Source organism: Nematolebias whitei, chromosome 23 (assembly GCF_014905685.2).
Source record: "Nematolebias whitei isolate Nwh7 chromosome 23, NemWhi1, whole genome shotgun sequence".
Classification (NCBI taxonomy): Eukaryota; Metazoa; Chordata; class Actinopteri; order Cyprinodontiformes; family Rivulidae; genus Nematolebias; species Nematolebias whitei.
In genome coordinates, this window is record NC_056520.1 from 14433916 (window position 1) to 14454097 (window position 20182).

Sequence of the window (20182 nt, forward strand, 5' to 3'; positions counted from 1 at the left end):
ATATAGCCCTATACACTTCTAGCTAGTTATGGAGAACAAAATTCTTCTTTTAGTTCTTGAAAATTATTGTCTTTAATAATAAAAAAAAAAAAATCATATCTAACCACAAGTGATCAAAACACAATAGATTCTTTCCATCCATCCATTATCTTCCACTTGTTCTGGAGTTGGACAGCGTGGACTGGAGGCCCAAACAAACCCAAAGTAGTAATAAAGTAAAGTAAAGTTTTAGAACCTCCTTTAGCAGCAAAAATCTCAGTAACAATTCTTATAGGACTTAAGCAGTTGTTTAAAAGGTTGTGGAAGAACTTTGGCCCTGTCTCTTTTCTATTGTTGCTTCAGTTCATTGAAGTTTGCAGACATTGGCTCTATTAAGTCCAGCCACAGCATCTCAAGCAATTTGAGGTTCTGGTCTTTGACTGGACCGTTGCAGCATCCTGATTCTTTTTTTCCCCACTCTTTTAAGTTAAGTATACGTGCTGTGTTGTCATTTCTGCATTTAACCCATCACACACGAGATACACCCAGGTGGAGCAGTGGGCAGCTGTTCTGTTGTAGATTAGCTGCTGTGTTTAGGGTCATTATCTGGTTCAGCTGCTTCCACCGCAACCCGACTTTGGAATAAGCGGAAGATAATGGATGGATGGATCTCTCCTCAAAGCTAAAGCTATTTTTTACATCATTCATTTTCTTTGATAATATTACGGGTTATACATTGACATTTTCAACACTGTTGTTAATATCCACAATTGTCAATAAAGGTTGCATGCAAGGTGACTTTAACAAACCGTTTTTGTGTGTTCAATTCATGAAGGGGATTACAGCATGGTAACAAACTTGTGGTTTTGATCAGGGATTGGTCCATTCATTATTTTAATTTTTGACCTCTCTTTTATACAGTACTATATGTACTGTATACTCCTACACTCTTAAGTTATTGTGGGTAAAGTGTTCTCCAGGGCTCCATTCTAGGACAACTTGTATTTGTTTTTTATGTTTGTAATTTTTAGGAGTATATCTCAATTTCAAATGTAAACTTTTATGCTGATGATAAGTCACATTCTGTTCTGCACCCATACCTTATCAGGGTCTCTGTTAGCTACAGAAGGTTTATTATACTTTCCAGCATACCTTTGATAATTGTTCTGAAAGCCAACAAAATAAATCCTGACATCTTAATCAGATCACACAGATCATCTGTTTTCTAAATGTTCTTGGTTAATTGTAGCTGATCTTGGTAAAATAAATAACTAAATAAATAATATTCATGCTGATGTGAGGAACTGGCTTCAATGACATTTTTCATTTTCTTTTTTCTTCTCTCTAACCTTTTTCTCTCTCAGATTGAAGGAGCTTTCACACAGGGTTTGGGTCTCTACACTTTGGAGGAGTTGAAGTTCTCTCCCTCTGGGTTCTTGTACACTCGAGGTCCGTCTCAGTACAAGATCCCAGCAGTCTGCGACATGCCTCTTCAATTCAACGTCTACCTGCTGCCAGACTCTGACAATCCTCACGCCATTTACTCTTCAAAGGTCGGCATCATCAGACAAACTCTCATTGATGGCTTGTTTGGGTGCATGACTTCAATATGTTCTTCGTGACTGTCTCCTCAGGGAATCGGAGAACCTGCCCTTTTTCTGGGCAGCTCAGTGTTTTTCGCCATCAAAGACGCTGTGGCGGCGGCTCGCTCAGATTCTGGTCTCGCTGGGCCATTTTCTCTTGACAGCCCAGCAACTCCTGAGAAAGCATGCCTGGCTTGTGCCTCTCCGTTCATTCAGAAGGTGGTATATCACCCCATAAAGATAGCGGGAGTCAATTTTTCTGTCTAATTTTCTTTAGATTCTGGTAAACTGAAATATTTAAACTTGTAAAGCTGATATTAATTTGCTAATTCTGCTGACTGAGCCAAACAATTTTATGTATAAACTCATAGGTGGTTCAAACTCTGATTTTTCTGTGTACATTTGAATTAGTCAGATATTTAAAATCTTTAGTTTGACTTCATTTGTTAACCGTAACATGATTTCCCTGACCGTTTAATATAAATTATAACCTGCCCAGAAAATTGAGACAAAAATATTCATAGTTCTTCCTTGTTTAAACAAATTGTTATATAAAAAAAAAACATAATTTGCCATTCATGTCTTCTTATTGTCTGTTTGCTTTTCCAGATTCCAGCCAGTAGATCAGGATCATTCAAACCATGGGCCTTAAACATCTAAAATCAAATCAACTAAAGCAGCTGTTAACTAACCATAATCAACTAATGCACTTATTTTAACACAACACTCTGATAAACAATGATACAAGATGCTATTTTATCCTCAGTCATGAAGCAGGAATAAATCACTTCTTAACATTGAATATGTAGATTATATACTTAACTCCCTGATTCTTACAACAAATTAATTGAACTGAAAACCATGAGTGTTTGTTAGTTGCTGCCCTCTATAACCATGGTATTGCTTTTATTAATATAAGCTGATATGCATACAGTATATTTACATTTTACACATTCAAACACTGTAGCAAACTGTTTTCTGGTGACAAAGTTCAGTACTCTGTGTTTGTGACTCATTAAACCATGAGAAGTCAAATTCCGGTAAATTGTTTATTGTAACTTTCACCATTTTCTTTGTCCAGTAGGCAGCCATTTTGAAATTTGAGGTGAGGGCTGGGGAAGAAGCTCCAACTTAACAAGCTAAAATTCTGACTTTCGGGACGAATCTAGTAATAATAATAACATTTAAAAAAGGTCAGAATTTCACTTTTTAGAGTTCAAATAAAACAGCAAAAATAGACTTATGTATTTGGATATTGCTTTCGAACAGGAAGCTGGTCCTAGCTGTCCTTCCTTCTATTTTATCTTTAAATGGTGCTCCTATTGATTTTGTCGATTCCTGTAAATATTTGGTATCTTGGTCGATTCACATCTCTCTTTTAAGCTTCACGTGGAAATATTGGTAAGGAAGCTGGATTTCTTTTTCAGAAATAGATCCTGTCTAACTGTGAATGCTAGGAAACACCTTGTATCTGTGACTTTCCTTCCATCCATTGATTACGGTGACATTATTTACATGAACGCTCCTACAAGCACCCTGCAGATGTTGGATGCTGTCTATCACGGTGCACTAGAATCAGAAGAATCAGAATAAACTTTATTGGCATTGCACCGAGATACAACACGAATATGTACGTACAGTCGTCCGAAGATGGGCGGAGTGCACGAAGCTGCGGCTAAAATAATTAGCGCGGCCTTCTTATTCTTATCCAGAATAATATTTTGCTTAGATAAGAAAAGGAAAGAAAACACGAGGAGAGACGATATAAAAAAAGATCTCGCACACCGTGTCCTGGACAGGGCACAATCTGAGGCATCAAAAACACCTACCACAGCAAAGCAACATAAACAGACGTTATACATTTACATATAGGTGGTGAAAGCATTGAATTTTTAAGGGAAAGTCGTAGCATAGTCCAGAGCCCCCCCTCAGCCATTGTCCAGATAAGAGGTGACGTTCATCTTCAGCTCAGTTGAGGTTCTGTTACATGTCCACGGCCTTGGGGAAGGGAGGGGTGAGGAAACAGTCAAAGCATCTTTGTTGTTTTCCAAACATTCCAGGAGGAGTTGAGATAAGTCCGGCATCAAGGCCACAGTTTGGGTCAGGCAGAACTCGTGAATTGTTGTTTCTGCCTTTAAAGTCTCGCTGGTACATATTCTCTGATGGAAACTCCAAAACAGCCGAATTGATCCTTTACTCCAAAAGTCGAGCTCACAGCTTCTCCAGATTATTCCCACCATTCATGAGTGCTGCCAGGGAGATCACAGTCCTGATAACAGCTGCTCCAAATCCCTGTCACAGCTCCACATTCAGTCCGAGCACTGTCAAGCTTCAACACCTCCACACGAATTTGTAGACAACCAGATTCCACCAACCCAAACAGTAGACTCTAGTCGTCATCGTGAATCCAATTTGTTTCCTTCGAGGTAAGAGAGTCCTCCTTACCCTGACTCCTGTCGGGAGAAGTTGATCGATTTTGTTGAGAGACCAGCTGATCCTTCCAATTAAGAGGTATGCAGGAAAAAAAAGAGAGGCTTTTTTAAGGGTTCACAGGACAAAAGAGCGCAGCAGGGAAGCGGGTGGGGGGGGGGGGGGGGGGAGAAGGAAAGCACGTCTGGTTTCACCGTAGAGTAGCAAGAAAAAAAAAAATTCATAACTAAGATTCATAACTGACTGTAACTACCGTACCCACCACTGCACCCTGTATTCACTGGTTAACTGGTCATCATTAACTTCACGCAGACTCTCACTGGTACATTTTCATCTTTAAATCACTTCTTGGTCTGCTGCCTTCATACATCTCCTCCTACATGTCTCTGCGTGAGTGCAGCTACAGCGTGCGCTCTCAGGACATTATTACCTGCAGTGTTCCCTCAGTGCGGACTGAACTAGGCAAATGGACCTTCTCCTCCTCCGCTCCTGTTTCCTGGAATATCTTACAAAAAGATCTGAAGCTCTCGACCTTGACCTCTCGAAGTGGCTTCAAACATCTAAGTTTGTGGGAAAAACCAATGCAGACATGTTCCTGTTTTTAAGTTTTCTACACCACCTTATAATCTCGCTGTTTTGTTTTTTTCCAGCTTTTTTTCCTTTTGACTGTCCTTTTGGTTGTCATTTTATTTCAATTTGTAAACAAAACAAAAATTCAATTTGTATGCCTCTTTTATGATTGTCTATTTTTGTCGCTGTTGTCCATTGTTGTCATCATTCTTTGTTGAAATCAGGTCCCTCTTGTAAAGAGGCTCAATGGGATTAACCTGTCTAAATAAAGGTTGAATGAAGGTTATAAATATGCAGTGTTGTCTCATTTCCCTAGCATTTACAGAGCTTCTGGAGCTTTGAGGGGCTAACTTGTATTGTACCTCATTTCTCTCCCTCAGGGAACATTGGTTATATCCATAACCCCCAGTTCCCTTTCAGTCAGTACACTCGGTACAACACAGTAGTATGGGGATCTACCATCATGCCCCGAAAATGCATATGCAGAAAAAACTTTGACAACAAAGCCCTGACAAGTGGGAGGATGCTCATCTCTTCTGTGCTGAAACAACAGCTTAAGTGATGTCACGGGTTGTTATGTCCAAGGTGTAGAATTTTACGAATGTATGCGATGCCCAGTTGGCGGCAAAGCGTATGTCTGCCACTGGGATTCCTTTAAACAATGCCCATGAAGTGGTCATACCTCTGGATGAGTGTGCATGCACACTGCTGGATGCATGTTTACCCTTACTGACAGAAGCTCAAGAAATAGCCTCTACAACCCAGTCAGGGGTACACATAGGTACACATGTGCAACAAAAATCAGGAATGCATAGTATCACCTGTGTTACCACACACCTTTGCATACGTGACCATCAAATTATCAATTAGACCATTAGACCCTTTCACACGTCATCACTTTGATCTGGTTTTAAACTGTACTTTACATAAAAGCATGTAACATAATTTAAATAAATGATTTTTTTCCCTCAGTAGCCTTTAATTGTTGACTTTGACTTCAGCTTCCTCTTGTGTCTGATTTTTTAATTTCTCTAACTTTCTTATGTTGGTAATAAAACTTTTAAATTGTTTATATTCGGGTAATTACAGTCACGAGGACTGGATAGGAACTTTAAATGTCCCCATTAAGACACACAGTAACCCTCGGGTACCATACCATACCATACCAATTTATTTATATAGCACTTTAAACAGTGACAAAACACACCAAAGTGCTGTACAGGGACAAACAGAACAAGTACACAGCAACAGATTACATAACAGGACACCAAAAACGTAGAAACCAACAAAAACAGTAATGGATAACAACAACAACTGCAACATGACCAACACAGTGTGATGCACACAGACTCAACACAGATCACACAGAGCAGAAAGCCAGGGAATAGAAGTGTGTTTTTAAGCGAGATTTAAAAACTGTGAGGGGGGGGGGGGGGGGGCTGTCTAACGAGCAGAGGTAACTCATTCCAAAGTCTTGGGCCTGCTACAGAGAAGGCCCTGTCAGCTCTGCGCTTGAGACGGGTTCCTGGGACTGTTAGGAGCAACTGGTCTGCTGATCTGAGAGAACATGGTGGGACATACGGCTGGAGCAGATCAGTAAGATAGGAGGGGGCAGAGCTGTTTAGTGATTTATAGACATACAAGATTTTGAATTTGATTCGAAGGTGAACCGGAAGCCAGTGTAGGGAGGCCAAAACAGGAGTAATGTGCTCTCTTTTGCTTGTGCTGGTCAAAAACCGGGCTGCTGCATTTTGGACCAGTTGAAGTCTAGCTATGGAGGTCTGACTGATACCAAAAAGGAGTGAGTTGCAATAGTCAAGCCTGGATGTAATGAATGCATGAATTACTGTCTCCAGGTTATTTTTGGACAATATGGGCTTCAGCTTAGACAGTCGCCTCAGCTGGAAAAAGCAGGATTTAACAATCATATTTACATGATTGTTGAGTTTCAGAGAAGGGTCAAGTATCACTCCTAGATTAGTGACTCTTTGTTTCACTAACGGTGACAGAACGGATAGGTCGATGCAGTGGTTGGTGATTGTGTCATTGGGAGGAAACAGCATAACTTCAGATTTCTTCTCGTTGAAACTCAAGAAATTTGAAGCCATCCAATCTCTGATGTCAGCCAGGCAGTCCAGTAACGGTTGAATAGAGCGAGTACCGTTGAGTCTGAGGGGGAAGTAGATTTGGCAGTCGTCGGCGTAGAAATGAAAAGTTATGTTATGTTTCCTGAAAATAGCACCTAGTGGCAGCAGGTATAAAGAAAATAAAAGAGGACCAAGGATGGAACCTTGCGGTACCCCCCATTTAAGCGCTGCCGAGGCTGAACTAAAATCTTTGATGGAGACACAAAAGGACCTGTCAGCGAGGTAAGATCTAAACCATTCGAGGGCTGACCCAGTGATGCCCACCCACTGCTCTAACCTCGCAATGAGGATCTCGTGGTCGATTGTATCAAAGGCAGATGTGAGGTCCAGTAAGAGAAGGAGCACAGAGGTAGCATTTTATATAAGATTCTGCCAAACTGTAAATGATTAACGGTAAAACAGCAACACAGCAGACAACTTCTGCTTATTTTTTTTTTTTAAACCACTTTCAGGTACACAGTAAAGTGTGTTCTCGGCTGAACAAAACTCAACACATCTGTGAACCTTTTTGTGTTGCAATGTAGAGAAATGAGTAAACCGACATTCACAACTACAACAACCTAAAAATGTTACATAAGTTCTAGATGTTTTTTCTCTTTTTTTCTTTGGTTAGTTTGAGTTTGAGCTGCAGCAGATGTGTGTGTGTGTGTGTGTGTGTTTATTCTAATCTGATCAAGTTAAGTCAAGCAGCAGGGTTTGACAGGAAGTCAGCATACATTTCATTTTTACTTGGAATAAAAGAAAAGATGAAAAGATTTTAATGAAGCATTTAGGTCTTACCGTGTGAAAATCTTTATGCATACTTTCCTATGGCTGCTGCACTGTGTGGCTGTATCATGTATACCACTACCTTGGGATCAATAAAGTTCTATCTTATCTTATCTTACCATCATAATTCAATTAATCTCAATGTTACTCACTACCTGTGCAATAACCTGTCACACAGCCCCTGTAGTATTATGTTATGCGCATTATGTGCATTTAAGCTGGTATTACTACCTGTGAAATACAAATTCATCCTACTTGCACCATTATATTCTACCATGTTGTTGTTTACTATATTTCTTTTGGACCTTGTTAATATTAAATGTGTTTATTTTTCAATTTTTGCTAATTCATTTTGTACTTTTATTGCTTTAGTTTTTTGTTTGTTTGTTTGTGAGTCAAGGTTCTTCTCATCCTGAACATTTCATTGCATCGTTGACCTTGTGTGAACCTGCATAGGACAAATAAAACCTAATTATTTCATAGAAGAATTAAATGCTTTAGGCACGAAAAGGTAAAAAATCTTTACTTTTTAAGCAGTATCTCCAAAACGAAGTAAATTGCATTCTGGCATTTTGCTACATTTTGCAGAAAAGTTCCGTTTTGTTCCAATTGTTTCTCTCCAACAGTTCTTGTTCAAACCTGCAGAAACCAGGTTAACGCCCTCCCGTGGACCTTTATTGTGAAAGTAATGAAAGCGGAAGTGCTTTATTCTAGTGTCGCTCTGCTTTCGCTGTGAAGAAACTTCTGCTTGAAGGATGTCTGCAAAGAAAGGGGACACTTTGTGCGTCTTTATCAATGGAAAAAAGGTATTGAAAAGATTTAAAAATGTTCAAATGACTGCTAGCTCCGAGCGTTAGCTTTAGCCACTTTTGACTAGATTTTGTTTGTTTTTTTAGCTCCGTGCGTCTGAATTTTCAGGCTCCAGCTGAGGTTTCCTCCAGCCTTACTCGAGATAAAAGTTTAGTTTTGATCAGAGACACAGTCTAATATCGATGTGGGGAAAATACAAAGCGAGGCATATTTATTAAAAAACATAAACTGCCATTTGTTATCTGTCAGATTCTGTCACGGAAATACGTCATTTGTTTGTCCAAAATAAAAGCCCAGCTGCCCCAAACTCATTTAAATTTGTGGTTTGAGTCAAAACAGCCAAAGTTTTCAGTCTGTGGCCTCATGTGGCCCTCAGTAGATTGGCTCAAAAGAGGTGCATATCACCTGCTGTCTTTTATGACCAACTTTATTACTGAGATCGTCTTTTGATAAGAAGGGACACACATCTGTGCAGTCTCATTGTGAGCTGCAGAGTATATCAAGTTCAAGGTTCATTATTGTCACTCAGATGTGGTACATGAGGTGGAACAAAAGTGTGTACACAGGGTCCCAGTTACATCCAACAATAGCAAAAATATAAAATGTAAAAAAAAAAAACAGTAGTAAGGATCTAAGATATAAACTAAGAAATACACTAAACTAAGAAATGCACCAAACACTTAATAGTGCAAAACAATACGCCGAACAACAAATATGAGTAGTATGCTCATCCACTACCAGCAAAAACACTAACTCGATATTCTGTAAAATTCCTTCCTGCCAGCCATCCATCCATTATCTCTACTCACTTCTTCCTTTACATTGGTACACATATCCAGTAGTCACTGTGCGAGAGGCGGGGTACACCCTGGACAGGCCACAAGTTCATCACAGTATCTGTAAAATAGATAACGCTATAATTGTCACGATAAATGTATAAATGTCACGATAACAAATTTTGCTGGGCGATTAATTGTCTCAGAAATTATTGCGATAAACGATAATATTGTTTGAAATTTAACAATAATTAGTAATTGTCAAATTTTTGAAGAAATGTTGATTTGTTTGGAGTGTAGTACCTTTTTTGACCACCGGATGGCAGTGTAAGACTGTTTGAACCGAAGAATGGATAGTTGAGCAGTTTGTCTCTTTAAGAAAAATGGGAGGGAGGCCCCTTGACGCAGTGTTTCCTCTACCATTATACAAGCGGAGCGCACCACCCCGTCAACAGAACCAAGTGTCCCATCTACCAACAACCCCCCCCCCCCCCCCCCCAAATCACCTGTCAACGCTAAACTAGCAGCTCGCAATGCAGGTGCACTATCTAAAAAGCTAAAAGCTAAAGGCAGCCTATTCCCTCATGTTGAACCCTCACGCTGACACCACCCCCACTCGAAAACTGTCGGTGCAAACAGCGTGTGGCTTTGTCTTTGTCCCCCCCCCCCCCCCCCAAAAAAAAAGGCAGCTCAGGACGTGTCTCTGTCCGTCGTCAATAAATACAGCTAGTGTCACAATGCGGTTAGAGTGTGTATGCCTGTTTAAAGAAGTGAGTTTTGCTGCAGGATTTAAAAATGATGTTGCCAAGAGGATGTAGGTAGATGATTAAAAAGTAGAGGGCCGAGGACAAAACCTTGTGGAACACCAGAACAGAGAGGAGATAGATGAGAGGTCAATTAATTTAATTGAACAAACTGTGCACTATAGCATCCTGATGCATTCTTAGTAATCTAGGTAGATAAATCTAATAAGGTTAAGTCAGGTCCTCTGGACGGATTCTTCTTTGTTAGTGCACTAACAATCAATTGTTAGTCTGATGGTCCTTCTTTTAACATGTGAACAGCTTGTTCTGGATATCACCAGTAAACTGGTTGATCCACTATGAGAAGGTGCTATTTATAAGACTTGAGTTGGTTGCAGCGCCTTAGTCTGAAAAAGTATTTTGGATAAAAGACAAAACTTTTCAACAAAGAAGAATCTATCCAGAGGACCTGACTTAACCTTGTTAGATGCGCACTATAGCCATTTTCATGTTGACTTGTGTTGATAGCAGCAATCTTAACTTGGGGTGATCAGTTGTAGATGTTTTATTTAAGTCTGCCATCCAGTGCTTAATTTGAGCCGGATCCTGCCGGAACAGGATCCGGGAACACTCTACAGAGTGCGTTCCGGCAACTGTTTGTATGGATCCGGCAACTCTCAGGCTTACTAATAATAAAGTTATGAACAAATGTGACTGCCTTAAACGAATGAAACTTCAACTGAAAATAATTACATAAACACTCATTTTAAACACAACAAACGACACATCACAACTTCTTAATGTCACATACGATCATCTGCCCCTTTTAAGTGAAGCATTTCCGCCTCTACACTTATAACAAAACTCTGCCCTTAAAAGATAGGTGGAGTGAGTGCCTGGAGGTTTCACATGTGGAGTCGGACAATAGATTCAGCAGAGAAGAGTCGGCTCAGGACAGTCAAGTAAGGGGGAGGGGGGGTTAGGATGCAAGCGTTTATAAATGTAGGTAAATGTAGTTTTTTTAACAACCTGTTAAAATCCAGCAAAATGCAGGAAATCACATCTACTTTATTCAAAGTTTTCTGGGTAGGACCCCCAGATCCCCCACCCCCACTAGCCCACCCGCTATTTGCATTCCGACATCAATCTGTTTACAAATTAAGCCCTGCTGCCATCTGACCAAACCTTCACTCACGCACATTAAAGACATATGCGTCGTGTTTTTTTTTAGGCTAAACTTACATGTGAGATTAAAAACGTTAATGTGCTCTGATTATTTGAGCAAATGCAAGTTAATCCTAAAACCCTGCACATAATTTAGGGTTAAAGAAGAGAAGAACTCTATTTATCCCACAGGAAATTGTGGAAGAGATAAGTTCAAAATTGTCTTTTGTTTAAACAGGTGACGGAGGAGCATGCAGACCCTGAGACCATGCTGTTGTCCTTCCTCAGAGAGAGGCGTATCCTTTAGACCAAAATCCGTCTTTCAAATCAAATCATTTTATGTTCCTAATGACGGTTTTATTCCTGAATTCTATTCCAGTCAGGCTAACTGGAACCAAGTCCGGTTGTGGGGGTGGAGGATGTGGGGCGTGCACTGTGATGGTGTCACGCTACCAACCTGCCACCAGAACCATTGTGTATCCTTTCCGAGGTCTCCTCTGGCCCTGCTGTTTCTCTTAAAACTGTTACAGTTCACACTGAACAAATGTGCTCAATGTACCCAATAGCCTACTACTATTCAGTTTACTTTAGTTTAGCTTGTTAAACCTGCTGGCTTATAAGGAAAAGTAATTAAATGTGCCGCTAAGTCACTCTTGAGTGCACAATCCCCCATTTGTAGTTCACATCTGAACTTTTAATTTTAACTACATTTGATATAAATCTGTTAAACCTCAGTAGTTGAGTTAATGCTGACTCGGTATTGTTTTCCTGTTGGTGTTACTTTGTGCATGTTTTTCGGCATCAAATATCTTCTGTTAACGTTTTGTTATTTCAGCCGTTCACATACCAAAACGTTCAGCTCTGACATTTAGTTTTTGTAACTTTTAAACATTTCAAAAATATTAACCAAAAAAAAAAAAAAACGGAATAAAATACATTCAGATACCTTCAAACGTTTTTTGCAATCCATGTCAGCAAACTTCAGCCAATGCTAATTCTGCTACTGCTTATACTACTTTTGCTACTGCTTATACTGCTATGCTAATTCTACCACTGCTACTTTTGCTGCTGCTTGTACTAGGGCTTTAACAGACTACTTGAGTAATCTACACATTGATTCCTAGGACATCTATAGAGTTTTTAAATTTCACATCGAGTATTCGTAGTGACGTCATTACATCACCATTACATCATTGCGTCATGTGATCCACATTGGGCGCGGGCAGCTACAAAATGGATTCCTCCAAGCAGACGGATGGAGCGGAGCAGGCCCAGTCTTGGCAAACGGGTAGAAATGCATCAATAGTCTGGAAATATTTCACCAAAGATTAATCTTCCGGTTCAACTACCATAAGGAAACAGAAAATGAATCAACTTCCTGACTGTTTGGAGCTCGTTGCGAACCGGTGTTACACCATATTCTGTGGCCACCATATATTGTAACCGTAGAGGGCGGTGTTGAATGCACTGTTGCAGGTCACAGAATATGGTGTAACACCGGGTCCAATCGACCGAACCAGAACCAGCTTCCTCTGACCTTGTTTAACAAACAAAAAGCAAAAAACATTAATCTCTAAACCGATAAAAAAAAACTATAAACATATTAATCTCTAAAACTAAACCTAATGCGCAACACTGCAGGCGGTGGTGAGGGGTTTTTACTGTTTTTAGTTTCGTTTTTGACGTGCTGCACGTTTCTTTCACTTTTGCAGCTTAATAATAATAACTAATAGTTTTGGTTTTCCTGTGACTTCTTTGCAGTATGATAAATGGTAGGAGCATAATATACGCTTCCAATGTTTTGTTGGTCTTTTTTTTTTTTTTGTAAATAATAAATGACGTTTTTTTTGCGGTTTTATTTATTTATTTTTGCATCTTGAGATCCTATGACGTCATCAACTACTCGAGTTCTACTCAAGTTTTATTATGTTAATGTCGAGTTAAAAAAATGTTGTAGTCGTTCAACCCCTAGCTTGTACTGCTAACGCTAATTCCGCTTCTGCGTAAATTACAGTACTGCAGCTAATACTAATTCTGCTACTGCTTGTACTACTTCTGCTAATACTAGCTCTGTTACTGCTTATATTACTATGCTAATGCTAAGTCCGCTGCTGCTGCTTGTACTACAACATATGCTAATTTTAATTTGCTTCTGGCTATACAACTACTGCTAATTCCGCTAATGCAAATTCTGTTATTGCTCATTTTAGTTAAGCTAACATTCTCCTAATTTTAGCTATCATTTTAATGATTTTAACAAGTCTTCTGCTACTTTTGGGTTTTAGCTAGCCTTTTTCTACATTTAGCTTTTACCTAACATTTTAGTTGTTTAGCTAAAATTCAGCTTTTTTTAAAATCTTTTAGTGACTGTTTACGATACTTAGCTAACATTTTGTGACTTTTAGCTTTTAGTTAGCGTTTAGCTAGTGTTTTGCTATTTGACTTACAGCTAAATTTCAGCTTCTTGAGCAGATTTCAGCCGACATTCAGAGCCTTGTCGCTGGATTTTCACAGAGATTGTAGTTGTCTGTGAAATTGACAGATACCAAACTATTAGACAAACAGACAGTGCCTCTGGTGCTGGACAGAGGTCAGTCTGCTGTTTGCGGTTTGTCTGTCTGTTGGTATGACTCAGCAAAACTTACATGCATTATTTGATTTAGTTAAAAAGCTATTTTTAAGGTTTAGTTGCAGATTTTGTTATGAACCGATTAGTGACACTGATAAACTTTGAATATTTTGCCATCAACGTAAACTTCTAGTTTTAGTGCAAAACAATTTAATAAACTGAAGACCTAGCACTTCCTGAAGGAATGCAAATTGCACACCAAATCTCATGACAGAGATTAAATTCAAGATGGCCAAATGGGTTGAGTCATAGCCATTTGTGTGTTTTCTAAGGTTGATTAGCTCTGGCGGTCATCTTAGAGGAGATTGACTCCAGATGTCAGTCAGTTGTAGATGTGTACAAAATGATTGTTTTCTAAAAGTGTCATTAAATTCATGAGATATGGATCAAAGAAACGAAACGCCCACATACAGACATGGGCAAAAAAAACATTTATATGTCCTCAGAGTTTATTAAAAGACAAAATAGTGGAACTGCTCACTACAGCTGAGATGGACCAATTCCAGATGTTGAACATTTGAGTTGGATTTTCTCCACTTGGAGATAAAACTGGAAACACATTTCCTTCTGTTGCTAGCTTTGGATGGCTTGGAGTAAACGGGGACGCAGCAACCGGTGCTGTAGCAGTGCCAAAAAGTTTATTTTATTTTATTTTTTTACGTTTTGGTCAAAAGCCGTGTGTGAGAGAGTTCAGTTTCCCTTCACTGCCCCATCAGGCATTTCTCAGCCAACGCCTGCTTAATGCCGCTCTGTCAGCTCCACGGAGCTGCCGTCACCACGGTGGAGGGCATCGGGAGCTCCAAGACCAGGATCCATCCCGTTCAGGTCAGTGAACCTCGTTTTTTTGCCTTGTCGTTGTTCCCAGTTGTGCCACCAGAAGCACATTTTTACCTATTGCAGTTTTAAAAATCACAGGTTTTCTTTATGTCAATTTTGAGCAAAGTTCATTTTTAGTGGAGCATCAAAGTGAAGTTGGCACGATCCATGCAACAAGAAAATCAAGGCAGAAAAAAAGCTTTTCTCAGACTTTAATGTTCATTATCCATCCATCCATTATCTTCCGCTTGTTCCAAATGTACATTAATAGTCTTAAATAGGATTTATTGTCTTAAAAGCAAAAACTGAACATTACGAGTAAAGATCAAAGCTCATGCTCAATAATCCAAGTAGAAAATCCAACAAAGTTGAGTCATCACCAGCAAACTGGTTGGTCCACTATGTAGGGTTACTTCTTATGAGACTCAGTTTGTTTGTGGCTCCTTGGACTGATGAAGTCCTTTGGATGAAGGGCAAAACGTCTCAACAAAAAAAAGAAAATGTCCAGATGACCTGATAGAGCTTTGTTGGATTTTCTACCTGGATTATTGAGCATGAACTTTGATGTTTTGAACCACTTTGGCTATGGCTGCCTCAGAGGAGTCGACGGGGGAGAGGGCGGGCCCCAGAAACCATCTTATCACCAGCAAACTGGTTGGTCCACTATATGGGTTTGCTGCTTGTGGGACGTAGTTTGTTGTGGCTCCTCGGACTGATGAAGTCCTTCGGATGAAGGATGAAACATCTCAACAACAACAAATAAAGAAACTGTCCATATGACCTGACTGAACTTTGTTGGATTAAGAGTAAATTTTTGCGGTTAGTGAGGCAGAATAAATATTAAGTCACTTTTTAAACCTAAAATAAGATGCAAATAAAATGATCTAATAAAAAAACAAAAATTGTACATGATTGCGCAATTAAACTATAAATACACAGTATTTATAAGAAATCAGGTCTCTCTTGTACAAAGTAAATGAGTCCCTGAAGCTCAATGGGATTAACGTGTATAAATAAAGGTTGAATGAATGAATGCCTTGAACCACTTTGGCTGTGGCTGCCTGCCTGGGAGGAGTCGACGAGGGACATGACGGCCCCCAGAAACCATCTTAGCTCCAGCAAACTGGTTGGTCCACTTAAGGAGTTTACTGCTTGGTGGGGAAACAGTTTACTGGAACTCCTCTGACTGATGAAGCCCTCCGGATAGAGGGCGAAACGTCTCTATAAAAAAGAAACTGTCCAGATGACCCAACTGAGAATTATTGGATTTGGTACCTGGATGATTGAGCATGAACTTTGTTGCATTGAATGAATTAATTTTTGCAAACATACTGTCAATGCTGAGTTTTGAATAACTAATAAAATTAGTTTAAAAAGCTGTGATTAGGTTGTTAAAGCTAATAGAAGCAGAACACTATTTGAAAAGTAATAAAAACTGAAGGCTTTTTTTTTTTTGTTTGTTTGCTAAACTAACAAAGAACTAATTAAAAGCTAAATGCACCACATCATCACCACAAATCAAAAGACTTGCTAAAGGTAGCAGAATGGTAGCTAAACTAAGAGTAGCTAAATGCTAGCTCAAAGCTAAAAATAGCATAAGACAACAGCAGTGCCAGCCAGAAGCAGATTTTAAAGATACCCATGTTTTTGAAGGAATTAAATTTTATATATGTATTTCAATGGATAAATAAGCATGAACGTTATGAAAAACAAAAGTCTCCCGAATGAGCTAAATGTTTTGATATATGAACCACTAAAACAGCACAAAGTCTGCACAAGTATTTAGACTGTCGAAAAAAAACAGACAACTAAAAATGGGACAACAGTGCGTGCTGACTCATACTATCACTACTATTTCACAGCTCCTGTGCTGCTAATTAAAGTACTGGTGAAACAATAAGACAATCTTATTAAAAGACTTGCTAAAGGTAGCAGAATGGTAGCTAAACTTAGAGTAGCTAAAGGCTAGCTCCAAGCTAAATGCAGCATAAGAAGATGACAGCAGAGCCAGAAACAGATTTTAAAGAGGACCAATAAAACACCTTTGGACCACAGCTATCTCATGTGTTCATTGGATCATCTTACTTGTTTTACCCTCCTTCATTACTGAGGTGGTAAAGTCTATTTCTACTTCAGCTTTTTCTCTCGTCTTGAGCACTGTGTGGGCATCAGGGGTGTCGCCCTCAATTGGTTTTGGTCGTATTTAACCAGTAGGAGCTTCTGCGTAAAAATGGACAATTTTATGTCTTCCACTGCTCCTCTTCCACATGGTGTCCCCCAGGGCTCAATCCTTGGCCCTCTTTTATTTGCTCTTTACTTACTCCCCTCGGCTCTATTTTCAGGAAACATGGCATTTCATTTCACTTCTATGCTGATGATCTGTTTTCCCATGGCACAAAACGACACATTCCAGCAACTTACACACTGCTTTAATGATGTTAAGGCATGGTTTTCCCTTAACTTCCTTAAGCCCCCAGTATACTCCCGCGTATGTCCATACGCGGAGGTACGAATGTACGTACGCGGAGATACGAGCGTACCCCCCAGGGCATGTCTGTGCAAAGCTCAATTTTTTACGATCGCATACGCGTATGCGGTGTCGCACAATAAACTGCCTAGCGACGGACTGTTTTGTATGCAACACCAATGTATTAAATCCCTCTTCTTCATCCCTGATCTGGCCTTTTCTTTAGTATTTTTTGCCAAGAGGCAGTGATCTCTTCCTCCTCCGTTGATGCCATGACTGAAATGGTGAGAAATGAAAGAATTTGTCATGAACGAATTAAACTCAGGTCCAGAATGGCTGCAGGAGGGTCGGGAGATTTCCTGGTGGGCTGATCTGAAGTGTGGGGTGCAGAGCCAGCGCTCCCTGTTTTTTTTTTTTTTTTTTTAAGAACTTTTTATTAACAACATATAAACACAGTTAGATGTTATCTTTGGTTTTCACAGTGATGGAGACAATCAGGAGTGTCTGTAGTGGATTAATTAGTTAAGTGATTGCAATCTGTGCCACATCGATCCATAACCAGTCTGGGAGCCATATTTCTGGGTTGAAGGTGATCATAGGTGATGATTACTGCAATGCTCTTATGGAAAAAAGGAGATTCCCAGAACAGACCAAGGTGTAGTTCATCAGATTTATTTACAAAGCTTTGGAGAGCAGTCCCAGCATCCACAGAACATGCAATTACAAGATTACACTGTTACCAGTGCTCTCATCCATGTGAAACCTTGACCTGCTCTAACTCTCTGGACCGGGCAAGTTAGTTTAACAGAATAATCTTCCTCTCCTTGCCCTCGGCCCCTCCCCCTCCATGTCTGAGCTGTCATCCAAGGGTTCGCTGCAGGCACGAAGGAGTGGAATCTGAGTCAAGGACTCTGCTGAAGACACGTCACCATATCAAATCAATATCATATCCATCAACCCTTGAGGATATCAAAAACAACCAGTTCTTTCTGTTCCTCACTGACTGGTCACAGTAAGAATGATTACATGGGACCATTTAGTCACAGTCAGTAAATAGAACCGAGTATAATGTCTAAATCTCCTTTGATTAAGTACAAACCGGATTCCAAAAAAGTTGGGACACTAAACAAATTGTGAATAAAAACTGAATGCAATGATGTGGAGGTGCCAACATCTAATATTTTATTCAGAATAGAACACAAATCACAGATCAAAAGTTTAAATTGAGAGAATGTATTATTTTAAGGGAAAAATCTGTTGTTTCCAAATTTCATGGCGTCAACAAATCCCAAAAAAGTTGGGACAAGTCCATTTTTTACCACCGTGTGGCATCCCCCCTTCTTCTTACAATACTCAGAAGACGTCTGGGGACAGAGGAGACCAGTTTCTCAAGTTTAGAAATAGGAATGCTCTCCCATTCATGTCTAAGACAGGCCTCTAACTGTTCAATCGTCTTGGGCCTTCTTTGTCGCACCTTCCTCTTTATGATGCGCCAAATGTTCTCTATAGGTGAAAGATCTGGACTGCAGGCTGGCCATTTCAGTACCCGGATCCTTCTCCTACATAGCCATGATGTTGTGATTGCTGCAGAATGTGGTCTGGCATTATCGTGTTGAAAAATGCAGGGTCTTCCCTGAAAGAGATGACATTTAGATGGGAGCATATGTTGTTCTAGAACCTGAACATAGTTCTCTGCATTAATGGTGCCTTTCCAGACATGCAAGCTGCCCATGCCACAAGCGCTCATGCAACCCCATACCATCAATGATGCAGGCTTCTGAACGGAGCGTTGATAACAACTTGGGCTATCCTTGTCTTTTCTGGTCCGGATGACATGGCGTCCCAGTGTTCCATAAAGAACTTCAAATCGTGACTCATCTGACCACAGAACAGTCTTCCATTTTGCCACACTCCATTTTAAATGACCCCTGGCCCAGTGCAAACGTCTGAGCTTGTGGAGCTTGCTTAGAAGTGGCTTCCTCTTTGCACTGTAGAGTTTCAGCTGGCAACGGCGGATGGCACGGTGGATTGTGTTCACTGACAATGCTTTCTGGAAGTATTCCTGAGCCCATTCTGTTATTTCCTTGACAGTGGCATTCCTGTTTGAGGTGCAGTGACGTTCCTTGACCCTTATGCACAGCGATTGTTCCAGATTCTCTGAATCTTTTGATGATGTTATGCATGGTTGATGATGATAACTTAAAAGTCTTTGCTATTTTACGCTGGGTAACACCATTCTGGTATTGCTGCACTATCTTTCTGCGCAACAATGGTGGAATTGGTGATCCTCTTACCATTTTGGCTTCTGAGAGACACTGACACTCTGAGAAGCTCTTTTTATACCCAATCATGTTGTCAATTGACCTAATTAGTGTTAATTGGTCTTTCAACTGTTCGTTATATGCTCAATTTCCTTTTTCCAGCCACTTATTGCTACTTGTCCCAACTTTTTTGGGATTTGTTGACACTGTGAAATTTTGAATCAACATATTTTCCCTTTAAAATGTTACATTTACTCAGATTAAACTTTTGATCTGTCATCTATGTTATATTACAACTAAAATATTGACATTTGCCATCTCCACATCATTGCATTCAGTTTTTATTCACAATTTGTTTAGTGTCCCAACTTTTTTGGAATCCGGTTTGTAGAAACAGATGACTCATGATGAATGCATGACATACACATTTGTCTCGGCATGCTTCTTTTTGGAATCAGTCAGACCTCCATTGCATGTTTACAACTGGTTCAAAATGCTGCTGCCTGATTTTTAACTGGTACAGGCAAAAGAGAGCACATTTACACCAGTTCTGGCCTCCCTTCACTGGATTCCGGTTCACTTTCAAATTCATTTAAAAATCCTTCTGTATGTTTTTTAAATCTCTGAACAGTTCTGCCCCTCTTATCTCGCTGATCTGCTGCAGCCATATGCAGCGCTCTCTGAGATCAGCAGACAAGATGCTTTTATTGGTTCCAGGCACTTGTTTTAAGCTCAGAGGTGACAGGGCCTTCTCTGTTGCAGGTCCAAAACTGTGGAATGAGTTACCACTACATGTCAGGCAGGCTTCCTCTCTCACTGTTTTTAAGTCTTGCTTAAAACCCCACTTTTATTCCCAGGCGTTTGACACTGGTGTGAGTTGATTTCAACTAATCTGTATTCTATAATGTTAATAATTTAGTTCTTATCTTTACATATTTGGATCAATGTAGTTTTTGCTGTTTCCTTTGCTTGTTTGTTTCTACTTGGCCTTGTTGCTGTTTTTGAGTGCTTTATAAATAAAGTGGTATGGTATGGCAGG

The 20182-nt window shown here is 39.8% G+C and overlaps 2 protein-coding genes across 2 annotated transcripts in view; both read left to right on the plus strand.

The window, feature by feature from the left end:
* Window positions 1-2222, plus strand: part of LOC119428855 (aldehyde oxidase 1-like) — a 50281-nt gene extending 48059 nt beyond the window's left edge. Inside the window, exons 33-35 of the mRNA XM_037696546.1 lie at window positions 1344-1532; window positions 1614-1781; window positions 2172-2222. Coding sequence (XP_037552474.1) covers window positions 1344-1532; window positions 1614-1781; window positions 2172-2222 — 408 coding nt within the window. The remainder of the gene's footprint in view (window positions 1-1343; window positions 1533-1613; window positions 1782-2171) is intronic.
* A 5973-nt stretch (window positions 2223-8195) lies between these two features.
* Window positions 8196-20182, plus strand: part of LOC119428820 (aldehyde oxidase 1) — a 44211-nt gene continuing 32224 nt past the window's right edge. Inside the window, exons 1-4 of the mRNA XM_037696508.1 lie at window positions 8196-8283; window positions 11209-11266; window positions 11350-11446; window positions 14316-14424. Coding sequence (XP_037552436.1) covers window positions 8233-8283; window positions 11209-11266; window positions 11350-11446; window positions 14316-14424 — 315 coding nt within the window. The 5' untranslated portion in view covers window positions 8196-8232. The remainder of the gene's footprint in view (window positions 8284-11208; window positions 11267-11349; window positions 11447-14315; window positions 14425-20182) is intronic.